The following is a 27466-nucleotide window of genomic DNA, read 5'->3' as shown; positions in this document are numbered from 1 at the left end:
TGTACTGTTCCTCCTGGCTTTGCTCTGCGCTCCGCCTGCCTCGTCCCCCCCCTCCAGCGGGGCTGGCGTAGCCGTGGTTGACCTGGGTACAAAGCTGGCCGTGCCATCGCAGGGACAGGGTTTCAGCCTCCGTCTCTAGCCCACAGGTGGTAATGTGCGCTATTAAACATCATCATAAATTTCATTCTATCCAAAAGCCAAAGCACGCTAACTCGTGAGGGACATTTACACTGTGGAAGGTGAAGGTCTTTCAAAAACAACTCAGCAGCAGTAAGAAAGAGCCAGATACATCATTGGGACTATTCGAAAAGGCCAGCTCATCAACGCCAGCTGCACAGAGAGCGTTGCTGCGCTCAGAAAACCCACGTGCAGCTTTCTGCATGGCAGGCTACCGAGCAGCTCTCCATTTTACAGCACATAGATCTTTATTCCGCGTCCCTTTTTTTGGCAGGTATAAAACCTGTGGCTGCATAAAAGCACAGCGTGCTTTTGCACGGAAAGCGTGGGACAGGGACAAGGCTCTGGCACTTCCACCTTGGTGTAACGCGAAGGAAAGCTGCGTGGGCTTCGCCTCCTGCCAGAGGTGCTGAGCTCTCCCAATGTAATAGCACAAATTACTTCGTTTAATCTGTGGAAACAGAGTAAAGGTTCTCAAGTGGTTTAAAGGAAACCGATTTAGTGGTTGATTTTTATGGCCACAGAGAAGTGGGAAATAGGGGACTGTAAGGAAGGTACAAGTCCTGGCAACTTGGAGGTTGCATCCTGGGTATGTTCTAGTGGCACTGAGATGTGGCGGTAAAATTTTGAACTAGCTTCTTAAGAAATAGATGAAAATCTACTCTTATAAAAACCCTTGGGATTTTTTTTTTTTTTCTGTCAAAGGCTAACTCTGGAGAAAAAGAGTTAAAGAGTGTTTTAAAAATCTTATGTTTTCTAACTAGCTGTACACAAGATGGCTGAATTCATAACGTAGATATAGGTTTGGCAAAAAAATCCCCTTGGTGTAGAATACTAAAATTCTGGCTGGTGGCCCTGAAAGCACAAATACTTGTTTTCACATGCAGAAAATGGTAGATTTTTGCCTTTTTCCTCTTGTAGCCTCTGTACCCATTGCTGATAGTGTAACGCAGTACAGCCTTTGGTGGCTTTTTTGCCAGATGAAATAGTTTCTTAACATGAAAAAACTTCATTGTCTTCATCGTTCCATTCTCTTGTATTCTTTTCAGTAGTCATAACAGCAAGGGGAACCATTAATGCTTTGCACTTCCAGCAGGACGTTATAAATGAAAAACTTGAAGCTTTTTTTCCTTGACACCGTTGTTCCGTCATTCACGTGGGGCCTTGCCACGTGGTCCGGTGGATACTGCAGGTCTTCAGCTCGGCACAGGAGGACCCTCTCGAGTGAAGGGTAGCTCTCCGTCCCAACAAGCACAAGTCTTTTGCTTGGGCATTCCAACCAGATGTGGTTCAGCTCCATCCAGGCAAAGAAGTAACCGATTCTTACTCTGCAGAAACCATTGGGAAGTTGAACAATATATATGTTAGTGAGATAACAGCAAAACACATCTTGTGAGGAGGATGAGAAGGAACACTGTATTTTTCCAAGGGTTGGTTTTTGTTGGTTATTTTTTTGTTGCACCAGAAGAGGAAAAGTTGTGAATTCCTGATCGTTCCCCTTTTGTGCCTGCAACCCGAGCAGCGCAGCATTAGCTGGGACAGGAGAACACGCAGACACCTGGCTTGATCAGACACCAGATGTGAGAAAGGAAGTAGTGAGGTAACAGCCAAAAATGGTGAAAAAGAAATGAAGTGGGTTTGATCTTTTTTTAGCTTTTAATGAGGCTGGTGTTAATACACTGGGGCCTCATTAGCAACTAAAAAACAGCTTTAAAGCTGGCCATCTCAAAGGCAATAGCTCTGCCTTTGTTCTTGGTGGACACTTTCAGGGATGTGTTACTGCAGGACCAGACACCTGCAAGTCCGTGTCAGTGGTGACATCTAGAGGATTCGAGCTCTGCGTCAGCCACAGCTTCGCACTCCTGCAAGGACGGGCTTTCCAACCCCGGGCCATTTTCTGCTGCCAGCTAAACTCCTTTCACAGCGATGCAGCAGAGGAAAAACGCTAAAAACCGCTCCGTGAGCACATGTAACGGCCCCTGGAGAAAACACTGTGCTCATTCTGCAGCCCTCGCTGTAGCTGCAGATTTCATTAACTAATGGTGCAAGCTGTACTACTGCAAGTGAAGAATAGAAGAGCAAAATCCCTGACTTCGCTGCTGTGATTGATTGACTTATCAGAAGGCCTGTGTCTGGGGAAACGCTCTGACAGCGTTCCCAGAGCCGGGGTCAAGTGACGGCGTGTGATGCAGAGCAGACGCAGCTGTTGCGCTCTGGGGACTGTTTCCACTGTTCCCCTCCCCATCACGGACGGTATCTTGCCCTGGAAGCAGTGCACAAATAATCAGAATTATGACTACAACTGCAGCTATGGTGAATCGATGCCTCTGTTTTCTGCAGTCCTAACGAGAGGCCTGAAGCTGGTGTTCGGGCAACGTGAATATATAAAGACAACGTGCAAGTGGGAGCTTAATCTCCTCTGCAGGGCTGCTGCTTGCCATTTCTTGGAGGCGTGCCGCTGCAGTACCTTCCTGAGAGCCCTGGGTTTGCTCAGCCTCCCTGGTCCTGGCAGCTCCAACTCTTTACCTTGGCTCTCGAGTGCCTTGGCAGAGATCTGCCGATCACAGAGCTGCCAGGCTGCGCTGGGGCTTGCCAGCGGCGGAGATACCAGCCTTCGCCACCTCCCCTGCCCCGCACGGCCAGCGATGCTTTCCTGTTTCAGTACTTTTCTTTTACCAAGAAAGCAGATCCCTTGTTTCTCTGCCGTTTTCTCCTTTAAAGCTGCATGAGAACAGCAAAGGCTAGCAGGCAGAGTCAGCCTGGCCCGGCGCTTCCATGGGAAATATTAAACTGCAGTGCTCAGAGAAATGATGAAATCTTTACTGGGAGAATTTAACAACCTACTTACACTGGAGCCAACCAGGAGAGATTTATAAAGCTGTAAAATAAGCTAATTCTGTTTTAAATTATTTCAAAACCTGAAGAGCACAAACCGTCTTTAAAATCAAAGGGCAGATTTGACTTTTAAAAATGAGATTATACTTTCTAAGGCCAAAATTAAATGCTGTTGACCCAAGCATTTAACAAATATTTGTGAGGAATAGCAGGGAGAAGGATTTCTGGAATTGTTTCCACTCAAAAAGGAAATCGATGGTAGTCTCCATCTCTCTCAAGCTGCCCCTCCAGTCCATACCGTCCTAGAAGTCCTCTTCCGTGTAACTTTGTCCCATGCTCACAATACCTCCGTGACACTTGTTTGCTCTTTCTCTCACTCACAAAGCGCTGCAGTCACATCAGTGCCCGAATCGGCTGGGCACCATGTTTGCAGAGCGTTTCTCAGAAAACCCCTTGGGCTGCACACTCAGACTTGGGACTTGCCACACTTTTGGCATTAGTCACTTGAAAAAAAAAAAAGAGGCCTGTAACTGCTTCATCACTAAGCCTGACAGAGAAGTGGGCAGCACTGTTAGCCACTTCAGTTAAGTCCTGTGTTAATTCTGTGAATAAGAGCACTGACATATGAGTACAGTATTTGCAGGACGGAGCTTTTAACCAAAGCAGGATGCTGGCTAAACTCCAGGACATCCAGTTGTTCTTTGCTTATTACACTCAACATGCAGTTGTACTATCAAAATTGTACATCTGAGTAAGACTTTGCTAGCTCAAGTGAAACACTTTGCTCAGGTCTTACTTCTTGTTTCCAAAAGGTTGTGTGATCTTTTCAGACACTGATTCAGAAATGAGTGTTCATGTCCTACTGGTTTCATTAGTCACGTGGACTGCAGAACATGCTTGAAGTGAAGCACACAGCTTCTTCAAGCTGTGTTGAGCCTTCTCCTTCAGAAAGGCAACTCGTGCCGTTTCAGGATGTGGGGAGAGCCACAGAATTGGAAGGACGATCGCTGAGAATCACACGTTTCGCAAGGAACACGGTACATCGCCAACCGTCTAGGAGGCCCTGAGCTTATTTGACCCTGCCCACTGGACAGTACCATCTATAAATGACTTATCACTCCTGGATGCCAGCCAGTGTTATTGCAGGATTGCTCGCCCGGTTATTTGTTTCTGCCCGCGAGCGCTATCTCAGTGTATGAAACCAGCCGGGTTTGTTTTTTCCTACCTTGGTTGATAAGAGCCAACAGATGTCAGTGCAGCCTGAATAACACGAGGCCGTGGTGCTGCTCAGGGCTCTGCTTCTGCAGAAACATCCCTCGGTGGGAGTTTCACCATCAGACGACTGCAGCGTGCCCGGGAGAGGGGGAGAACGGCGCCAAGAACAGTATCGGTGTGTTAGGGGAGGCTGGAGAGGCTCTCGCAGCTAAAAATACCCGCCCGAGTATTTTTAAAAACACATTTGAGGGTCCTTATAAACACACAGACCTTTGTTGACAGAACAAGACTGCTCATTTATGCTGTGTATTATCCTTGAAAACCTGCTCTGTTTGTGCAGGGAGTCCCATGACAACCCCGGCTTGCTAAAGGTGCCACAATGATCTCAACAACAAACGTGTCACTTTATCTGCTGGAGAGAGACGGAGGGGAAGCAGGAAGTATCTGCAGGCTGTAGGAAAAGCAGTGAAGGAATGGAAATAAGCTGCTTTATCAAAATATTGCTTTGCTGTTTTCACGAGTGCAATCCCAATGGCTTTCTAGCCCAACTTGGGGCACCTCTTATGCGGCAGGTTAATGCTAGATACGTGTATAAAGCCCGGTAAAATCAGTGGAATTGGGTGGGTCATCTGGTTAAGTGATTTCTGAATGGAAGGAATTTGACTACATGCTTTTTTTCCACCTGAAGCCATAAATATTTTTTCAGGTGACAGCTCTAGGACCCAGAAAGCCACTGTAGGGAACCCCACGCCTGGTCTTCAGTGGGTAAAAAGAAGAAAAGGGAAAATATTTTGGTATTCCTGAAGGAAACCTGGGGCTGAAAACCAACTAAACATCCATAAAGATAGTCAAGGGGAAAGGTAGCAAGTTTTATTGTATTCAACAGAGTGAAAATTTGTACTTTGGAGTTTGGATGGTGACACTGGCTGGTTCTGTGCCCAGTGAAGCCTACCTGTCAGGGAGCAGGTCGTGTCCCCGGAGCACAGGCTGCCGTTACTGCTAAAAGACACCTACATGAGTGCCTTCAGAAGTCTGGCAGGAGGAATGGACCCAGGAGCAAATAGTCACACTTTAATTTATACCCACAGTGCCAGTTTGAACCCATAAGACAGTACTCGTGGATGCAGATATCCAAGTCCCGCTGCCACCTCTGAATGCCCTTCTTCTTGCCACGGCCAGTCTTTTATCCCTCACTGCGTTGGCAGGACCAGAGAGAAGACAACTGCTGGATGAGGCGATAAAGGATCTCATGGGAATAGCTTCAGGATAACTAACATCTGCATAAAATCCATCAGGATATTAGTAAGTTGGATGCTTATCTATACAACTACACACAGCAAAGTGCACGGCTTTGCTCCTGGAGTGCAGGACTTCACCCTGTGGCTTATGGGAACCAAAGATGGACTGGAAGTGTAGCAATCGGAACTGACGTTTAGACCTGGATGTTGTCCCCTCCCACAGCCATATCTATACGTTTCGTTCTCCCCACATAAAGACTTTGTCCTCTTTATACATGGAATGGACTTGAATATCTTCCTAGATGAAGGTGGCTTTGCTCAGCCTACGTCCTCACGAGCCCAGCGTGGGAAGCTGCGCAGTAACAGTAATACTGCACTTGCTGGCGATGTTTTCAGAACACTTTCCCATGACTAGAAGCACGAATACCTTTTGTCATTTTATATCTGAAATACAATTCAAATGCAGCTAATTCTACCCATTGTGCCATATCGGCGTATCATGATGTTTATTTTACAGATGAACTGGCTTTTAAGTTAAGAAGTGTGAAAAGGCCACTGACGGTGGCTTTGTGGTTATAGGTTTCAGGAACTGTTGGATCTCACACCTTCTGAAAGAAGACAAAAAGCTAACAGTTAGCTCGATGCTTAAACAGGGATTTAGGAATCAGACTAGATTTAAGGAAGACACTTTTACAATGAGGGTGGTAAAACACTGGCGCAGGTTGCCCAGTGAGGTGGCAGGTGCCCCGTCCCTGGAAACACTCCAGATCAGGTTGGACGGGGCTCTGAGCACCCTGATCTAGTCGAAGATGTCCCTGCTCACTGCGGGGGGGTTGGACTAGATGGCCTTTAAAGGTTCCTTCCAACCCGAATTATTCTATGATTCCGTGATTCAATGAATCCATGATTGAAATCAGGCGCTTAGTCACCCTCTTAAATTTAGACTTTAGACTCTAGATTTAGGAAACAGAGGAACGACAGCAAACTAAGTATTGACCTGAAGCAAAAGAGCAAAGCAGAGCCCAGACAGAACCTGCTTCAGCTAAAATTAATGGAAAACACTCGCAGCCTGTAATGGGTGTTCAATCATATAGACGCTGAGCAAACTTTACAAATGTAGATTCCTCTCCTTATGCCCTAAAAGCCTTGTTTCGCAGTTGGGTGGCACGATTTATTTTCCAGGGGTGTTCAGTTGCTCCAGCTGTACTGCAAGCAGTGGTTATGGGGCCCGTTTGAAGAGCTAACTCCTTCACTTGAGATGCCTTAGACAGAGGTGCCAGGCTGCAGCCACCTACGTTGGAAAAGCTGAGCGCAGCTGGGCGCCCTGGAGGGACCACTGCCCGTGGGAGGGCAGCGCCAGCGGCTCCGGAGCGGGTCTGACACACGAGTGGTTTGCAACAAGAAGAGAACATTGCATGTATAGATCGCTTACGGTAACAGGGGTGGGAGCTTGAGCTCAAACAATTATTTTCCCTCCCAAGGCACAAATATATGTAAATTTTACTCATTTACATTTCCTTGCTGACATATTTCCTGGTGTCGATCCAAGGTTTTCTGCTGATGTGTCCATGTCTCTTCTTTTAACACTGCAGTCTCACAGTTGCTGCCTCTCTTCCTCGGTAGTTTTTGCATTCCCAGATGGCCCGCTCTGCTTTTTAACCTCTCCACTTTTTCATTCCCCCTGTTGCAGATGGTAGCAGCAAGAGAATAAAAATATAGACAGATCTGCAGCCCGGTGATCGGGGAAGGACGACTTTCTATTCCCTTCCTTCCCTGCCGGGAGTGAGGAAGAGGCAGGACCTTAAGTCATCCCCGCTCTGCTCGGCTGCCAGAGGAGCAGGAGTGGTAGAGGAGATGTATGGAGGAGTCGCAAACTCTACAGCCGTGACGCTGCTGCAGACTCAGCGCCTCAGAAAGCCCCTTACGTCCCTGATGTGAAGAACTGCTCCTGGGCTGGTACAGCCGTGCCTTGTGGCAGCGGGCAGCCGAGCTTTACGCGCTCTCACTTCAGTACGCGTGGACGGTTGCTTCTTGTGATGTTTGTTGCTTAAGGAGTTTGAATGAAGCTGAACACATTGCCATGAGCTGTGCGGTTTGTCATGCACAGGCGGAGTGGGGTTGATACGTGGTCTGTGTCTGTGGGCATGACCAGCGCCCTTCAGAAATATATTCTCTAACTGCATTTTGTGGAACCCACTTAATTTGTACTTTTTAAGCCTGAATCTGTCCCACAGCATCCACGTTCCAAGTACTATGTGAATGAACAATATTCATATGTGGCAGAAGATGGTTTGATCTTTGAGATAATTTATCTTTGAAACTGCGTGTCATTTCGAAAAGCTGTCAGACCGTGTCATGCAGTCTTTACCCAGATGAAATATGCGACCTTACCCTTGCTCTCACTTTTTGCCACCAAGTAAAACTGGTGTAAGCTGGGAAGCCGATGAACCGTGCCTCTGATATTGTTAACGGATGGAATTTGAGTAACTACATCTATACTGTAACTATGGGCAGGGCTGTAGCCAGGAGAATACCAGGATGGGAAATTTCTGATTTCCTGAAATAAGTAATTAATAAATTTTAGGAGTTATTCTAGGGGTTTAGAATAATAGGATGAGGGCAAGCCTGTCTTCCACTTTTAAATCCTACTTTGTGATCAGATTTCTACTTCAGATCATACCTGGGAGAGGACGGACATTACAGCAAAGATAGGCTTGGTGCGCTTCGCAGGAATTGTCACTTGCACTGGAAAGGTTTTCCAAGTAACCAAACCAAGACGGACTGATCTTAAACTTGCCTTGCTATGAAAGGCACAAGCAGGAAAACTCTGCTTGTCTGCCTACAGATTCACAGGCTGAATGCTGCTTTCTGGTTTCACGCTTTACCTTTGGGGTTTGTTTAGACTGTTTGTTTGTTTGTTTTAGTTGACAGCCTTTAAGGGTTTGCTTTCCTTGTACATCGATAGATCCTCACAACACAGCATGTGCTTCACAGAACTGTCCTGTCCGTAAGTACAACCTTCCTCTTGTTTCAGTCCCTCTCCAAAAAAGCGGAGGAAGAAAAAGAAAACCACTCTTAATAATCCTCTAGGCTGACCTTTACATTCACCTGGTATATTCTCAGGGGTGTGTTCATCAGCAGGACGAACTCTCAGTCCGAGAGGAAAAGGCATTGCAGCGGTGGAGACAGAGCGAGTCACGGGCATCTCAAGCCTGATGTGAGACAGATTAATTCCTGCAACACGCAGCAACTGTTACTGAAGCTTGGGCTCATTGTGATGTGTAAAGCGAACTTGTCTGCTGTATAATGATTTAATTTGTACACTTACTAATTGCTTGTAACAGCCAGGCAGCAGTGTAGTGATTAGGTGCCTTGAGTGGTGCATAGGCAGCGCGATAAATGGGAAGAAGGACGTGTTGTCTCCCTGTGCTCAGGCGATGTCTCTCTCTAGGAAGAGACCCCCTGACTTTCCACAGCATAACTTGCAGGAGGGAAGAGGTAGGAATTGGGCCGTCGGTTACCAGAAACCGAGTCAAATAGAAATAAACTCGTTGAAATAACTAACATCCTTCTTACGAGGGGGACACACACACAGCGTCTCTCCTTATGGAATAGGTACAAGTCTTTCCGGGCATGATCCCACAGTGAAGCATTTGCTCACGTCTCTGCCTGAGCCCAAACTCGCAGATCATTTAAACACGTTTCCTGAACTTTGTTCTGGCATCCCCACTTGCTGTCGCTGATTGTTCCTGGAACCACTCTGGGAACAGGATGCCAGGGAGCCAGTTTGCAGAGAAGCCCGAGCTCCCTCTCGCCGGACAGGGCTCGGGGTGAGCCTCACCGAAATGCTGCCGGTGCCTGCCAGGAGCACTGCTGCTCCTCTGCTTCAGCGCCATCTCCAACGGGTTGATTTAAGGTCAGGTCCCGAGACTAGGAGTAACAAAAGGTACAAAAAAGAGAGCTGGTCAGCTCACCTGGTTAACAGTGACGTCCGTGGGCAGCTCCGACCCCACCAGAGCTGTCCTGCTGAGTCGGCAACGGAAACACTCAAAGGTTTCATATAGGATTTGACCGGCTCAGCCTTTTCGATGGTGTTATTAAAGAGGGAAGAGGTGGTCACTGCAGCCCTCCTAACAAATCTATCCTGCTGACGCAGACTCACAGAAGATTTTGAAAGAGAAATTTATATCAAGAAGACATCTAACTCGCAAGAAAGCACTGAAAGGAGAAACCGAGATTTCAGTGAGAACCAGACAGGCTATTTGCAGAAGATAGGCTATGGCACAGATAGCTGGTTGGAAAGATCTAACTCCAGAGCGCAGGATGTGTGGCCAGGCCCCAGAGAGTATTAGTCATAAGTGAATGTTCAGAGCTGGCCGGAGATGAGTATAAAATACAGTATGACAAAGTTGGCAGTACTGTGCGTGGAACGTGCTGCCAAAGAGGGGGATGTTACCACAACCAGCATCATCACCCCAAGCCAGGTAAATTGATAGCAACTGAGGAGGTGAATTTGAAGTTTGTTGTAAGGAAGCAGATGTGGTGCCTCCAGAAGCGAGGAGCAGGGCGAGAGAGCAAGCTCCATCATGAACTTCTCCACTGGATGACGGTGTCGATAGAAAATAACAAGAAGCCACTGACAAATATGAGTGTGTGTGGCAGGAAGTGAAGCAAAACCAGCGCGTGAAAATGGCGCAGGTCTCAGTGTCATGTCCTTATTTCCAGTGGGCTGAGACGTGGTGGAGGGGCTCAGCCGCGGTGTTCAAAGTGGACATGAGCTCTCCCGTGGACCAGGGTTCTTCCCGCCCGCCACACAGCATCCCCACGACATCCCAGAGGCTGGGAGGTCACCTCAACTCCCAGCCTGGAGCCGTGGCTGGGGCGAGAGCCTCACCGAGGCCGGGGTAAAATATCAAACCAGCCATAGCTCCGGGGGGGGAGGGGGGCTGGGGCGCTGGAAATGGGAAGAGCTGACCGACGGCTGTCCCGGCTCCCCCAGCCCGTGCCGTGTCCGCAGGGACGGACTGCCCGGTGGCTTCCCCGGGGGCAGGAGCGAGGAGGGCAGCCCGCTGAGCCGCCCCCGGCCCCGGGCGCAGCGGGACGCCGACACCTTCACCCGGCGGGAGCAGGACGGGCGCGGCGGGGGGGTAAAGGCTGCCGCCCCCGCCCCGCCAGCGCCGGGAGGCTGCGGCGGGGGCCGCTTTCCAGAGAATACGGTAAACATGTCCGCATCACGTGTGGCCGCCTCCCGCCGGCCGCGGCGCGGGGGACCGGCCGAGGGGAGGGGCGGGACGGGACACCGCGCTCCGCAGCCCCGGCGGAGCGGGGACACTTTAAGAGGCCGCCGGGCGCCGCCGCCTCGCCCTGCCCGGCCCGGCGGAGAGCATGCCCGCGGCGCGGTAGGGCGGGCAGCTCCGGCACCATGGGGCTGTGCTACAGCCTGCGCTCCCGCCTGGCCGCCGCGCACCCCTCCGCACCCTACGGCGGCCGCGTCGAGGCGGACATCCCCCCCTCCGCGGCGGCGGGGGAGCACGGAGACCCGCAGGTGCGGCACCGGCTGCGGCAGGACCTGCTGGCCAAGGAGCGGGCGGACAAGAAGCGGAGCAAGAGCATCGACAAGACGCTGAAGGCGGAGAAGCGGGAGTACAAGCAGACGCACCGGCTGCTGCTGCTGGGTGAGCGAGGGCGGGAGCGGCGCGGTACAGCGCGGTGCGGTACAGCGCGGTACGGTACAGCGCGGTACGGTACGGCGCGGCACGGCAGGTGCGGGGCGGCCCGGAAGCCGCTGTCAGCGCCGGTGCCCGGCCGCCCCGCGCTCGCGGAGTGGGCGGTGGCCGCGGGTGGGCCGGGTCGGGGCGCGCGCGCACGTGGGCGGCCGCGCCTCACCGCGCCCGGGGCTCCGCCGCGGCCCGGAGGGTCACCGGCCCCGGGGGGGACCGGCCGGAGCCCTCTCTAGCCACGGCGGGAGGCTGCGCCGGGGTGCCGCTGCCGTGGGGGCCCGGGGCAAGGAGGGTGGGGGACACACCGTGCCCGGGCCGTGCCCGCCGCTGTGGCGGTGGTAGGAGCTTGTAGCCAGCCCGGTGCGGCGGCAGCGCTCCTCACCCCCCTGAACCGTGCTCGGTGCCCACAAAGGCGCTGTGTCCGCTTCCCCCCCCCCCCAGTTAGCTGTTGCCATAAAACCACTCGCCGGCACCGCAGCGGAGTTCATTGAGCTGGTGCAATTTTTCCGTAAGAACAAAGCTTGAGTTTTTCTACGTGTGTTATTATTATTTTTTTTTTTTTTTTTTGCTGTCGCCTTCTCCGCTTCCCAAAATACGCACTGGGGAAGTTTCGGCCTCCAAGGCTGAGGCTTGTTGAATTCATCGCTGCCTTGCACTCCCGTGCACTGGCACCGGGAGGTTCCCGCTGCCCCGGGCTGCGCAGGGCTCCCGGGCGGGGGATGCTCCCGGTACGGGCACCGCTCCGGCACCGGGCTCCCTTCCTGCGGGCAGCCCTAGGGAAAGGCACCTTCTCTTGATCTACTTGTGTTGCGTGATGTCTGAGCTCATATGGTATGTGACCCCCAACACAAATGGCCGTAAAAGTCATGTATTGCCCTTCGGGTAAGTCAGAGGGGTTTGGAAATGTTTCCACTCCCCCTTCGGCCAGGTGGAGCACAGGTTATTGAACATGGTGGAATAATAGAGAATGTTTTCAAAGGTCTCAAATAACTTGAGAGCCTCCTACCCCCTGAGGCATGTGTGGTACCGCATGTGATAAATGGCAAGATTTGGCCCTGATCTTTTTGGTATGTGTTTGTGGCCTGTAATAGAGGAGCTGAATTTTAAGGAGCTTTAGAAAACAATATTGGACATAGTTTTCTGAGTCTTAGTGGTAAAAATTTTTATTCTAGAAGTACAGCTTCTTTTGATGTGGTTGTGGCTGTACTGATGTAAGTCTGTTCATAAAGGTATACTTTCTTCTTAGGAGAAGGGGGTTGAGCAACACTTGCGTAAAGACTAACGCTTGTATGCTGTGACTGTGCTGTTAAGAAATCACACCTCTAACCAACGTGGCTTTCCTTTCAAGCACAGGCTATGCTGTAGCTATTTTACAGTTTGGGTTGAGTTGTTTGGGTTTCTTTTAAAACTCATTTCGAGTTTGTTCTGTAGCGAACAAATGCTTGAAGAAGGAGCTGTGAGAATTAGTTTTCTTTGTAGATTGAATAGGAAAAAACCCAACCGAACAGTAGGGCTAATTTTGATGTTAATCTGCAAGCCTTTAAGTCATAAAGGCTATCTGATAGGCTTCTGTATCTGCAGTAGGCAATATTTCAGTTGCCTGGTTTTTAATATTGCCTGTAACGTGTTGTGCCACAGAACTAGTTTTTGCAGAAATGACATTAAACATTGAGTGGGTTAAACAACGTATCTTAGTGGTTTAAAATTATCTATGCTGAAGCCAACAGAGAGAGCATTCTTTGTCAAAGTACTGATTTATAAATCTGATGGATATGAGTCAGTGTTATGCTGGCAGTGGTTTATTATATTTCAGCCTGTACTTGAATAGCAGGAAGTTGCTTTTTGGCCCTCTTGTAAATCTTGGGATGCCTGAGAGACCCATTTCCCTGCTCCTTGCACAGAGACTGACAGGTTTCCAGTTAGCTTCCTTCCCTTGCTGCTTCTCCTCTGCATCCCGCTCTCACTGTTAATTTGAGAATATTCTAGTTCTGAACCGGAATAAGAAGTTTGGGGTATATTTGGTTACACTTTATGTACAGGTGCTGCCACAGCTGAGTGTCTCTGTGCTGAGGCCTCGCCTAGATGCTTATGGATTGCACGTGCAAATGGTGCAGGAGAGTAATATTGAATGAGGAGGGCAGGAGCATTTAGCTGGGATTTAAAGCTGCGACCGAGTCTCCTTCCCAGGAATGCAGTTAGGATGGGGGGGGGGAAGACTGAAGAAGTGTAGAGCCAGGGATGTCTCCTTCCTCGGGGTGAAGGCTCAATGGCAAAAGCTAGGTACTCATGGTTTCTTACTTGTGCTACCAACTTTTTAGGCTGATGTGCTCCCTGCAGGAGCATATCACCGATGTGGACAGCAAAGGACACCACAGGCGGCTGCTCTTTCTTTGAAAGTAACAGAATTTAAATGAAAACTGCACTGTTGCTTCAGGTCTGGTCTGTCCCCAAGACTAAATTATTTTTAACATATGGCTACATTAGCTCATATACTTTCAGGGGCTGCAAAGCTGCGCTGCAAATCTAGAGTGTTTCCTCTTGTCGCGTGCTCGGCCGTACAGAGCACGGGGAGTGCGCTCCCACGGGAGTCTGTGTCCGCGTGTGTTTTGGTGTTGTAGTGTGTGTATAACATACCTTACAGCTGTAAGCTCTAGTCTGTTACTCAGAGCGTTACTCAGATTAGTGCTCTTTAGCACAACTGATACTTACGTTCCTATGTTGCGGTTCCTCTTTTGGAAGAAGTTCCTCACTTTAGTGGAGTGCTCAGGGATGTGGAGTGCATGGGTGTAGTTACTCAGTGGACATCTGTATGTCCTGTTACTTGATTTTAGGTCTTTTTCATAATTGTTTTAGTTATTTTTCATCACCACAGATATATAAGGTAAATTCCTGATTCCTGAAACTTCTCTTAATTTTAGTAGCGCAAAGATCTTAACATCTGCTCTATTTTCGAAGCAATAACCTGACTTTGTACTTGCAGTAGAGTAGGTTTTTTGCTTTGTTTTTGTGGAAGGAAAATGCACAATCAGGCGTAATCTCATTGGATTTTGTTTAGCGTACTGTACAAGTCACAACTTCAAGATTACAATCGTTGTTATGTTGGCAACATAGTGTGAGTTCAGGGTTACTACTGGGTATTGGAGGGTGATTTTTCAGTGCACAGGGGTTGGTTTTTGTTTGAGAGCAATCCTGTCTCTGAAATTTAAAGGGTGTGCTTATGGGGGAAAGGTTTTTTAAACTTCACCGTAAACCAATTCCATTCTGCGTGTGCTTCCTCACTGGTGACTGTAACGTGGGTCATCTTCTCTCTTTTTCTTTTTTTTTTTTTTTTAAGACTTTAAAGTATAATTCAACTTAAATTGTGTTTTATCTTACAAAAATAAATGGAAATGAGTTGTAGTTCTGCCTGAGGGGTTTTAATGCTTTTGGTCAGTTAGTATTTTCCAACAAAACCCCGCTCTGTCTGAAACTGCTGCTCAGCTCTCCTGGTGTACGTGCTGCCTTGCCATGACCTTCCTCCTCGTCTGTGATCTGGTTTGCTGGAGGAGCGTGAACTTGGGCTGGTCCCCTCTGGGTGCTTTGCCAACTTTGTGTACTTAGGGTTTTTTTACTCTCTCAGGCTGAACTCTTACCTGTGTAAAAAAAAAAAAAGTACTTGTAGCTTATTCCCATATTGAAAAGGAAACGTGGATATCAGTATACCAATATAGACAGATATATGCACTTGTCATCTGAAGTATTTATATTAAACTACAATATAATAATGGCCATTCTGAATCCTACTTACATCGGTGCTTAAGTAGAAATGTTTCTAACAGAAATATTTATATTGGTACAAATATGAATATAGGGCATGCAAATTTGAAGTTTTAATAGGGGGAATATATTATACAGGAAGAAAAACATACTTTAAAAAGCTAGGAAATATCAGCGTGAAGACTAACCACAGTCACCCTCTCTGTGTGTGTGCTGTATGGTAAGCCCCTCCATACCATATAATTAAAGACTGTCTTGTATGGTTTACATTGTATTTTTTTTCCACAGGGCTGGTACTTCATTCAGGGCACAAGATGGATGTTGTGCAGTGAATGAGCAGCTATTCAATATTCTTATCCTCCTCATACAATGTGTCACCCTGTGCCCTATTTACGACGCACCATCCATACCCTGTACTGAATAAAGGACTGTTGAACTCCTCGTGGGCTTCTCTGTAGTACTGATCACTGCAGGGACTGAATGTTTCATAAATGTCAGTGCATGGCACTGCTGTGAAACGAGGTGGCATCGCTCTCCTCCCTTCATGGATGCCGGAGAGGGAAATGCCACCAAAGGCTAAAGCTAAAATTGTCCAAAGCTACCACTTTTTTGATGCCTGGTCTTTGCCTAACGCTAATTTTTCTCTGTAGTACTCAACTTTTTTTTTAGTAACACTTCATGTGTTTAGAGCATGGACATCGTGGTTGTGAACACCCAGCACTTTTGCAGCGTGAGCTTTAGATGCTCTGAAGTGCAACCCAGGGAGCCAGAAGCGCCCGCTATGGAAGCTGCGTGCTGCTCTGTCGGCCACGGCAGCTCTGCAGCAGGATGAAGCTGGTCTGGTTCTCCAGGGCAGGATTTAATCCCACAAGATATCCTTTCCCTTGTTGTGATTCCCTATCTTGCTTACAGCAAGGTGGTTATCCTGACGCTGCTTCTCTCGGGGATCAGGCGGGTGGGGAGGGGAAGACACCCCGTTATAGAGACAGGCGTGTGCTCAAGCACTTGGCGAAATTCAGTCTCACAGGAGCTTGTCCCTGTTGACAATAGTTCCATTCACTTACAACCGATTTGGTTTTTGTGCCCCATGTATTGTGAGCTAGAAGAGGGGGCACACACCCTGCAGAAAAGCGTACCATCCTTATTAGAAGATTGTGTGGAAGATGTACAGAACAGAGTAGACTAAAAACGTAGAGGGAATCTTTATCCTGGCACTTCCTAATTCTTGAGAACAAGATTTTTGACACTGAATATCTTATACCAAGTTGGCATTTAATTTCCCCTTTAAGAAGAGCAGGGATAGGAAACCCAAATGATCCCGGGTTCGATCCTAGGGGATGCTTGCGATGCGAGTGTCTTGTGATGGGCTGCTCTGCGGAACAACCTGCCCCCCCCCCCCCCGCCCGCAGGCACCACACGGTTCTTCTCCAAACGGGCTGTCGTTAGTGGTGAAAGAGTGACAGTATTTTCCGATCGGGTTCCCAGTAATTACCAGATACTACAAGAACACTTGGACATGGGAATCTCTGTGGTTTCAGTCTGCCCAGTAGTTTCCAGTGCAGACATGACGATCCTGCTGTGGACACCAGGAGGTGGTGTGCTAATTACGGGTCTTCCTTTACGATGAGGGGCCTCTGCGAGACGAGTCCCACTGCGTTCCCACTGCTGTATACAAAATGTGCTCTATGGCACAGAGCGCTGCCTGTTCAGCTGGTAAACAGAGATCTTCTGGCTCTGGAACACGTTCACCCTGAACACAAATACCTGGAAATCTTTGCAAACGTACGCAAGGCTTTACCCAGTAGGCAAGCGATGCTGGCTCCAGGTCCTGTGATGTGATTTGGTGAATGTTCGCTGAACCTCAGAGCAATGTGGTGTCTTCAGCACTGGCACCTCTATACTTGAGATCGCTTAGTAAGATAGTTTCATTCCTGCTCCTGTGTTAAAATTTCATAGAAAGGAGACAGGTAAGCTACTCATCATTCCCCACTTTTTTTTTTCTTTGTTTTGTTTTGTGTCGGATCTTTTGTTTGTTGTGTTGGGATTTTTTTTTTTAGCTCCTGACCTTGACTTTTCACTTTTTCCTTGTATCACCTCCACATAAACAATAAAATCATTAGCCTCAGGCAGACACGTGGCGTGGAGAGCTTCAGCCAGCGTATTTGAAGTTTGGCAAAGTTTGAGCCGCTTCAAAGAGGGTCTGGCGACGGAAGGTGTCAGGAAGCCTACGGCAGCGCTGCTGTGACGGAGTTGTGATGAAGGGCTGCTGATGGATGGCATACTGTATCGGTGTGAGGATGATGCTCTCTGTATAGAGACCCAAACTGCAAAATAATTACTTTCACAGTTACAGCTAATGCTGAAGGGATGCTCTGTGCATGTGTAACCACAGATTTTTGTGGGAAGGGGTGAATAATCTGGGGGGTTCCCCGATCCCTAGTGCCAACCACAGCTGTGCAGTCACACAGCAGCATAGATGTACATCAGCTCGCCCCTTCCCCAGCATATGTGCAATCTCTGTGTTAGTAATTTGTATTTTTACTCATTAAATGCTTGGTGGGATAAAGATCATCATCCATCACTCTAGAGAGGATGCATTTATGTGTAACCATGGACCTAATTTCAGAGTTATCAGACCTTTTTTAAAGCTAAAACTCCACTCTAACGATGCTCTCTTTTTGACTACTGCTTTTTAGCTGTTTTTTCCATTTCTGTTATTCTGAGGGAAGGTAACAGCTTTTCCTTTCCTCTGGTGGAAAGAATGGCTGTGGCACCTCCTGGCATCTCAAGTAGTGAGTGAAACCACTGTGGTTTTTTGCCTGAAAGAAGTTAAGACTCACCAAACACACAAGTTGACTGGAGTCAGAAGTTTCTTATTAGGGCAGCTGTGTCCTGTGAATTTTTTGTTTGGGAATGGGAAGAGGGTTTTCAGGTGTGAATGGGTGGCCAGACTTGAAAGGAAAATGCAAACTTGTGGAAATCTATTTATAGCCTCCGGTTACAAAGAGGTCACCTGCTGAGCACCATATCAATTAAGTGGTGGCACTTAGGTCTCACCTGTGCTGTTACATTTTTAACTAGTGGCTGGCATGGTAGCCTCCAAATGCTGCTGGTTTAGGTGCAACAGGGCTGGCAGAAGCTTGTCATCCCGTTGCTCAGTCAGCACCATCTGTTCCCAGAGCAGGCAAAATGTCTTGATTGCTTCTGTGCAACCGTTGGCTCCTTTCTGCGCTGGGACATCTTAAGTTGAACTGTCTCTTGTGCAAGGGTTTCTCTAAATCTGACAGTGTCATGGTTGGGAATAGCTGATGGAAAGGATCAGCAGTGAAGAAACGAGAGAGAGGAGGATTGAACCTGACCTGGTGCTGCTTAAAAGAAAAATTACTTTGGAAATAAAGAAAAGAAAAAGGAATAGAAAAAGAAGAGAGAGGAGACCGAGTGCCTTACTGCTATTTATAGTTCAAACTTCACTGCTGTGATAAAGTACAAGCAAACTCCTTCCATCTGAATCGTCAGGCACTTGTGAAGTTTTTGGAGCTGCCTACAAAAATGTGGTTCAAATTCTGTCATGTTTCTCAGCATTTATCTCCAATGTACGTGTTGGAGCTGTGCTTATGTTATCGTATGCTGCCTTAAAGAGGTGTCTGGGGCAGCTCTGGCAGGTCCCTGAAGGTAGAATATCTGGACTATAGAGAAATTTTGTTTTCCTTCCCTGGGTTGGGTGAAAACCCTGCAGTCAGGATTAGGGAAGTGGCCTCCTGCTATAACCACTCTGGTTTTCATACCTGATGTCTACAGATTTTTTTTTTTGCTATTAGAATAATAATTCCTTATTAACCCTTGTTCTTCATATAGCTTCCTTGGGAAGGAGGGATGAGAGGGACTCAAAAGACATGTAGCATGCCATCCATCCCACCTTGACTCCAGATACACGCCACACATTCATGGTCATGCGTGTCTCCTTTCCTGCAAAAGTTTCATTGTAAAACTAGAAGGGCGCGTGTGTGTGTTAGCCTGTTAGTCTGCCAATAGCCCTGCTGAAACTACGTGGCTGATGTTTGAATTCTTAACACTTTCAAGTATTACTGCTAAAAGCGTTTGTACTGGCTGGTGGCTGGTTCGTGTTCTCCTTTGGCATCTCCTGTAACATTAGGAGACTTTTCCAGAAATCACTGAATAGTTTTTTTGCCCTTTGAGTGTTTCTCATAAATGATTAATCACTTCAACGTACTGTTCAGTAGGGTTGGACCTTACAGTAGAAGAGAGAGATACTGGCACATCCATCCTGGCTATAGCATTTCAATCTAAAGGGCGGCCTTCGTGGTATTCGCATGCACTAATCCCTGGTGTGCTATGCCTAGGTGAGCTTACGTGGAAATGTGGGCCACCTTTGGTCAAAATTTTGGTGCCTCTCCAGTGCTGTCTGCCCTTGAACAGTCTCATGCAGACAATACCTCGGCCTCTGGAGCTCCGCTTGCGTACAGGCATGTAGCAAGATGCTGCAGAGTGTGTTAGCCAGCAATCCCAGCTTGATTAAAACCTGTAGTGTCAGAAAAAAGGGATTAAGAATCATCCCAACCGAAATGTGGAGAGTTTCTTTATGACCATTTTCTGTGCTACGGATACCCATGCATCTCCATAAGGTGTGTTCACGTTCATTGAGGAAACACCTTGAAGAGCGCAGTTAGTTCTAACTACATGCAGTTCTCCCTGGTTCCCTTAAATTTGGGAGTGTGCTTATTCACAAATATGCATGATTTCATTGAATTTCCTTCTAATTGCTATAATTTAGAAAAGGCAAGAAAAAAAAAAGCTTGGCAATTTCCTGGAGTGAGGACATTTGTCATAGGAAAGCCCAGTTACCAGGCATATAAATCAATTATACTTTAGTTATTCAGACCTGAAGGTTGTGTCTCAAGAAGGGAATTTGAACTCCGTAACTTATTCTCATTGTTCCCCTGGTCAATGAAGCATTTGAGGAACAAGTCATGGTATGCTTTATAAATAGCTCAGCTGAAGTTTTCTTTACTTCCTCTAATGTGTTCCCTCTGCAAAGAAAATCCACAGTATCTGAGCAGTGTTTTGTAAGATTTCCATGTCACTTAAATGGAAAAAAAAAAAAAATATTCTCTGTATTGAGGAACATGGGGTGGGTGGGGAGGCAGAGAGTGTTAACAGACGTCAGAAAGTCGCAACTATTTATTTTGCCCACTGAAGGAGGTGGATGGGTTGGTTCCTAACAAGGAATGAGATGCAGTTTTACAACCTACAGTCTTGTTCTGGTTAGCCACTTTAGTCTCCGCTGCAGTGTGTTGGAAGGGGGGGGGAGTCCTGAAATTCCTAGGAAAACCCAGATAAATTCTGATTCAAATTGGAGGAAGACTTAGGTGGGGGGGTCCTCCAGCTGAAGGACTATCCCTTTGCCTTTTCCCCATCCTAAGCACAATTAAATCTTCTGGCAAGGAAGGATTTGCATATTAAGATCATAGACAACATACCAACCAACCCAACCTGGTGCCTCCCAGCCCTGGGTATGTGTCCATCCCCGAAGGCTGAGCTGGGCACTAGGCTGTCAGTGTATTCAGCACTATTTTCAGAAACCAAATCCACACGCTTCTACCCCGGTGGAGCTTCACACAGGTTTGTTTGTGCGTAGCAATGCCGCCGCCACCTCATGACTTTGACCTCAAGGAAGTACATCGGGTTCAGTGGAAAAACAAACGAACGGAGGGCCCAACCCCTCACCCATCCCGTGCGTGTGCCCGGCGCGAGGATGGCATTTATCACAGCGCCAGCGGAAAAGAGCCTGGGGACCTGCTTGTGGAAATGTCCCCTGCACCTTCCCCTCGACCGAAGGTGATTTATGTGTGGGGTGGAATTCTGCCAGTGTGGCTGGAAAAGTGGGTTTATACGGATTTTCATGGAAGAGGCTTTTGTTTTAAAGCACAATTTCAGATGCGATGGGAGAGTTTTCTGAGCTCTCGCAGGATGCTCCTGCCCTGGGCTGTCCTGCGATCCCACCCCTGCGTCCCAGCACTTCTCCCATCTGTGCTACCACAGGCTTCCTCCGCGTTAAATTATGGGAACGCTAACCCCAAATAAGTTGCTTTTACAAATCTAAGGCTTGCATTTTGGGAGCATTCACTGGACTTTGAAATTCAGTGGTGTCTCGACCGAGGGCTGTGTCTGACCACTGAAGAGCGGGTTGCGTTGCAGAGGAGCTTGTAAGGCGCCGTGCACGTGTGCTGCTCCCCTGGGCCACGCAGCGCCGGTCGGGGCAGCCGGAAGCGTGAGCCTGAACGGTAATTTGTTCCTGTCATGTAGCAGAGATTTTAGATTTCACTGATATACTGAAACAATTCTGATCATGGTCTTGCTACTGATGAATGTGTGTTGCGTGCCAGCGTGTGCAGGAACCAAAGGCTGGCGGAAGGGATTCGCCAGGGTCCAGCTCTACTTTTGTTTATAAGCAAGCCATAAAGTTTTACATCACAGACTAGTTGGCACATGTTTGTGGAGAGCCCAGCTCTGTTTTCTCATCATTGCAAATCAAAACAACCTCAGAACTACATTTTTACTGTTACTCTACTCTCTTTTTGTCAAGATAAAAATAGCAGAGTACCCCAGGGATCAGGCTGTCTTCTTCATCCGTGTTGAGACTGAAGGGGCTCCATCTTCACCTCCATCTTTGCGTGATGAAAGGAGCCCTGAGGCAGTGCAACAACTAGCCTCACACCTGCTGGCTAAGTGAGGAGTAGCTATAGGTTTAATTCCGGTGTACGGGTGAGTGCCCTAAGTGATGCCTGTGCTACGTGTCTGGGAACCATTCAGACGGCGCAGTTGCCACCTCCAAGACATGTTTAGTGTTACTTAGAGCTTCAAATCTTGCCTTGCACTGTAGGAGACAAGTTTCAGGCATCGAAGCAAGGTGACCGCTTTATGTTAGTCTTTTCTGACTCTCCGATCTTGCTTATGGCAGTTTGACTGGGACACCGATGACTGTGCAATCCCGTCGCTTGCTTTCTCAGAGTTCGTGAGCTCTGCTGGCTTCTTGGCGGAGATAACAAACAGGTTTGAGTCCACATAGCCTGGAGCACACAGAGCCCGTACTGGAAACCAGCAGCTGTCTTGCTTGTCTGTCCTCGAGCTATTACAGAGCGTAACTGCCCCGTGGCAGTGCCCGGAGAGTGGCTCCGGTCCCCCGGGGTGTGCAGGGTGAGGAGCTCGAGCTCTGCCGGGGAGATGCTGCTGCGGAAATCAGAAAAAAAACCCAAAACAAACCACTTTGTAGGGTTTGTCCTTCTCTTTCTCAGTGACACCCTCATCACGTGTTACACCACAACCTCTTCCTCTTCGCCTCCCCACCCGCTTACCGAACAAAATTTTTAATATGTGGGCTTTATTTGTTTGGGTTTGCATTTTTTCTGGTTGTTTTCTATACTGAAATCTCAGGATCGCTGGTTAGCCGGGAGGGTTTCTGAAGCGCCGGGGGATTTGTGGGACTGGGACTTTGCAAGGGGAGGAAACGGAGATGCTGAGGAGAAGGGCATGCTATTGTGAGCTGAAAATCTGCATTCAGATTTTGTTTTTTACAAATACCAGTGAAAACTGTTGCTTGGAAGAAAAATACTGCATAAAATATTCTCTTGGTGCTTTCCCTGCCTTATCCACATGCAGGAAACTCACAATTTGATAGACCTGATTTTTCTCTGGTGATTAAAAACATAGAACAAATACCTTTTAGATTATAAAAGCTGAAAGATATTTTTTCCTCTAAGCCTGATTCCCTAACATTACCTGTGCTCTCGTTTCTCTCAGCTTCTGAGAAGTTTAATCTCTTGTCTGTAGCGTTTTGTGGTTTTAGATGGTGAGTGATGAAGGACTTGATTTGCAGATATTTCAGAAGAATATGTATTTGTTTTTAAAAACACTTCAAATATTCACAAGGAAAATACTCCTCCTTGTCTGTTTTTCCCTAAAAATTGAGATAAAATTTTAGTGGATAGTCCTTAAACATGCATATCCAAAAGTGCCATGTGCACTGCTTTTGGAAAGTCAGAAGTGATCTGCTGTTTGATGAGCAAATACCTGAAATGGGTGAAATTTCTTTCTTGGCCTTTGGATCAAACCCGGAGTTTCAGCCTTGCAGGCTCCATCGCATCCCGGTGATTTCAATGGGATTATTCACACGAGCGAGGGCAGCGTCACCCGCGGGAGCAGTGAGTCACCTGCGTGCTGCCGTCCCGTCGGCGAGGGGACAGCGCTCCGTCCCCCGGGCAAAGTAACGGGGACACGCCATGAAGTCGTGCTTAATTCATTTCAGTGCAGAACCAGCCAATTTAGCCTAAGTATCACTGTCAAGCCCAAATTGTAGTTTTACTGTACAAAGAAATTTAAGAAAATGTTGTTTGAAACTTTTTCTGCCATCGAATAATTCTGTGTTAGGTTTGAGAATCTATTGCTCCTAGTAGAAGTCTAAGCAAAAACTAAATACTGCGAAGATATTTACCCTTCAGGCGTATTTTGGGAGGGGGATGAGGAAAGGCCTGATAAGTTATGTAGTTGACCGCATGTAGTTAAAAATATTATTTGGAATATAAACTTCCTTGTCTGAAGACCAGCTTTATGCACGAAGTCAAAAAGCACAAAAAGCAGTTCTCCTCCTGGCCTCCATAAGTATACCTTAATGCTGCCGAATCCTGGAAATTATGCAGGGCATGCTTTTTAAATGTTGATTTTGACTTCTTGCCTGGGACCAAGTGTAAAGTCTTTCCAAGGAAATACTTAGAAGACTTGCTATGAAACCCAAAAGCTGCTGCCAAACCTTAGTTTTTAGAAAGGGAGTAGGGGGCAATCCAGACTGTTAAAAACTTCCAGTTGTTTGTAATTAAATCCACTTCTTCTGTGCACAATAAACATATACTTAGAAAAAGATCATTTTACATAATACTTACGCGGTTTACTGCTGCTCTTCAGCTGCTAAAAAATCAAGCAGTAGGTCTGCTATTTTCGTCTGGAAAGGTTACTGGAAGCTGGGAAGCCAGGGCTGATGCAGCTGTGCCACCGCAGTGGCACGTATCCATGTATCCAGCGGTGACATGCAAATCAAGCCAGGGAATCCTTTTCTCATCATGAACCGTCTTTCCCACCTCTAGCTGAAGTTTGTTTTGGATTGACAGGGATGGGAATGAAGAGGAGATAAAAATATCCCATCCACATGTCCCTCCTCGCCAGCAGCAGCATCGCTCGTGGCTTCGGTGGAAGCTATGGGATTGCAGGAACTTCTCGTCGCAACGCTTGCCGCTTTGAGGGCTGGCGGGAGGCAGGACCACTAAATCCTCACCGCTCTCCCCACCCTGAGCTTGGTCTGCCACGGCTCATTCAAGATCATTTCAAGACCACTGCCGTTGTTCATCTGGAGGGATGGGACGTGTTGGGTAGAAACACCAGCAGCTCTTGCTGACAGCATTCAGGAGATGCCCCTGGGGCCGAAGCAACTGGTAGGTTTGTCAGAAAGCCCAGCACAGGTAACACCTTGCTGGGGAACAAAGAGGCCAAAGCTTGAGTGAGACTTTGCACCCCCTCGTCCAGAGAAGGGATGGCACCAGGCTGAAGCAATGTGACAGGTTCACCATGCCTCCGCTTACGTCCTGGAGGAGGGAGTCAGTTCAGGCTCCAGGGCGGTCTGTCTCTCGTCTTCTGTCAGTACCGCAGTCACCTCCAGTTTTGTTGTTGTTGTTGCTGAAGATCAAATCCTGTTTGTGTATATACATGTTTGTTATGGCCGCAGAAGTGCCATCACGCTTTCAGGTAGGCACCTTGATTTTTGCCAAGAAAAGTGGCAAAGAAATCTTTGATTTTCGGTTAATGAAGTTGCTTATAAATCCAGAACTCCTCCCTCTGTTCTTTACGTGCTGTTTGCTACCCGTGCAGACACGTGGCCCTGCCAGGAGCTCGAACGAGGGCCGAAGGCTGCTCCCGCCAATGCTGGACTGAAACTCTCGGAGCCCTGCCCGGTGTCTGTGACTGTCCTGCCTTAGACCTCTTGCAGGTGGCAGCGCTAGCTGGGGGGGGGACAGGAGGCGGCTGCTTATGTGCCTGAAAGCCATCTGTTGTGCGTTGTTTTTTGTTTTTTGTTTTTTTTTTTTAAAGAAAAAGCAACAAACCACTTTGTTTTAACTGTTACGACTCTGCCAGTCCCACTGGGATTCCCAGTCTTGTGGCAAAGGGGCAAGAATCCTGCTTTGCTGCAGAATGCACTCCAGCTTGAGTGCGCGTTTATCCAGGAGGTAAATTTTGCATTTACCTTTGGCAAGGGAGGGAATTTTTTTGTAGGATGGCGTGAAGAAATTGTCAGTTGTTACTAGGCAGGTTGCAGGAGCCTGTAGGTGCTGTGAAACAACAGACACCAGGCATGGAAAGAGCAGAGAGGAGCAGCTGAGAGGTATTATCTAGTAAGCGACATAAAAAAAATCATGAAGCCTTGCAGAGCAGATTTGTTAGGATTTGAGATGAAAATCCCTGTTGCTTGCTGAGATTATCTCCCAGCATACGGTAGAGAATGTAACTGAGATATAGAATTAGCTGCTAATGGTCTGGACACCTCTTGAAAACATATGTTTGTAGGCCTGTATAACTGCGTGCCGTTTAATTCGGCTGAAATCTGGATTACTCAACAGTCAACGCGGTGACCCAGACGGCGTTAGCCAGAGAGGCGGCGTGGGGAGCTGCGGTCACCTCTTTGGGCAACCCAGGACGTCTCCCTTGCACCCTGGCACTACCCTGCTTATTGCCTGCGGGTGGGCAATATTCGTTTGTAGTTTCTTCAGAGGATGACTTACTGATAGCTTTCTGTGGCTAACGATGCTGTGGTTGAGCAGAAACGTGCTCACGGGTTGAGGTGTGAAGGGCCTGGCTTTTGGAGGCAGAGCTGTGTCCTTAGTGATGTGTGTTTGTTGCTTAGCTGATGCCTGGCCGCATCACAGACAGCGTGTTGTCACACCTTGCTTTGGCTGTGGAGGGGTGCAGGGCATTTGAGCAAGCCATACATGAATAGAGGACTTTATGCCTACTTTTAATACCAAACTACAATTCAGATTTTTACATACGACATTAGAAAATCCAACGCCGTTCCAACAGGAAGAGTTTTGTTCAGTTTTTACCAAGTCTTTGTTAAAGGCTATTTAGTTGCTCCTTATTAAAACCTTGAGCACCCACCGGTAAGCCACGTATGCTGAACTCCGTGTCCCCATTCACAGGTTACAGGCCGGCTGGATGAAGTGAACGGAGTATTGTACTGGAGAGAAGAGTGGAGGGAAGCTGTGTCTGCTCTCAGCACCCCTGACACCTCCTGCTGCCCCCAGGTTCTCCTCCCTGGCGCTGTCAGCTGGGGTGGTCACCAGCTTGCTCCTCCACGTGTGTTCAGCATGTCATTAGAAACGCAGGGGTTGAGTTATGTGTGGTTTACAGCTTGTAGTCCTGCAAGAAGGGTGATGTCCCCTGAACCCCTGCTGATCTCAGTAGGTGTTGTCCATGACTAGTTTGTCTCCATCTTGTCTACTCCATCTTGTTGTCCCTGTTGGTTTGCTTGCTGCTTTCCTAGCATGCTTTCCACAGCTACAGTACGTCAGATCTGCTTTCAGAAAAATACGTTACCATACAATTGTGAACCCTTACCACTGACAGGATGCTTTCTAAAAACTCATCTCACTTTTATTTTAACAGATGCGCAATCAGAACCTCTTTTTCTACAGCTGCTTCTCTCTGGACTCTCAGTTCATTTTACAGCAGCTTCGTTCAGAGCCCGTTCCCTTCCCTCCTGCTGTCACCACTGCAAAAGTGGCACCTAGTGACCTTCTTGTCACTGCTGGGTTTTCTGTTGTCCTTTCTGTCGTTGTCTGATCTCAGAACTAACTCAGCTAAAGGGGTAAGTGCCTAAGTTCCTTTCTGATGCCTTGAACTCCACTTCAGGTCCTCTGCATCTCACCCAGCCATTTCCTAATCATGGAGATTGCTGAGTTCATCGGTACCTCGCTCGCTTCCATGAATTTTTCTGGTAACTGTCTTCTACCACACGTGCCCAGAGCTGACCAGGACTCGACACTGCTGCACGGGCAAACGCCTAAAGCAAACCTCCCTTTGCTACGTGTTTCCCATCAGGTGGTTTTGGTACGCCCTTACTCACCCTGGCGTTGAGCTGTTGTTCACGCATACCTGACTCATCTTCTCCGTTGTTTAAGGCACTGAAGTTTCTAACTTAGGGATATAGTTTCCCCTAGGTTCTCTTTGTGCACGTACCTAAGTCTTACCTAAGCAATCTGCTCTGATAATGTTCTCGCTACGCTTATATTTATTTATGTGCAAAATAATATTTCTGTAAGTCCATTTATTTACCTCAATTTGCATTATTGGAAAAGAACCTCCTAGAGTTGGAAGTCTTTATTGTTCGGGGGGGGGGGGGAAGTTTGTTAATTGTTGGTGCCGTTCATCTTTTTTCCACCCCTTCCTTCATGTTAAACTTCATTT

At 47.8% G+C, this 27466-nt stretch overlaps 1 protein-coding gene across 1 annotated transcript in view; it reads left to right on the top strand.

Moving 5' to 3' along the window:
• The first annotated feature begins 10410 nt into the window (after positions 1 to 10410).
• Positions 10411 to 27466, top strand: part of GNAS (GNAS complex locus) — a 161784-nt gene continuing 144728 nt past the window's right edge. The window contains exon 1 of the mRNA XM_075768776.1: positions 10411 to 11140. Within this exon, the coding sequence (XP_075624891.1) occupies positions 10426 to 11140 (715 nt within the window). The 5' untranslated portion in view covers positions 10411 to 10425. The remainder of the gene's footprint in view (positions 11141 to 27466) is intronic.

This window comes from Balearica regulorum, chromosome 16, assembly GCF_011004875.1.
Source record: "Balearica regulorum gibbericeps isolate bBalReg1 chromosome 16, bBalReg1.pri, whole genome shotgun sequence".
Lineage (NCBI taxonomy): Eukaryota > Metazoa > Chordata > Aves > Gruiformes > Gruidae > Balearica > Balearica regulorum.
This window is presented reverse-complemented; position numbering and strand designations above follow the sequence as displayed.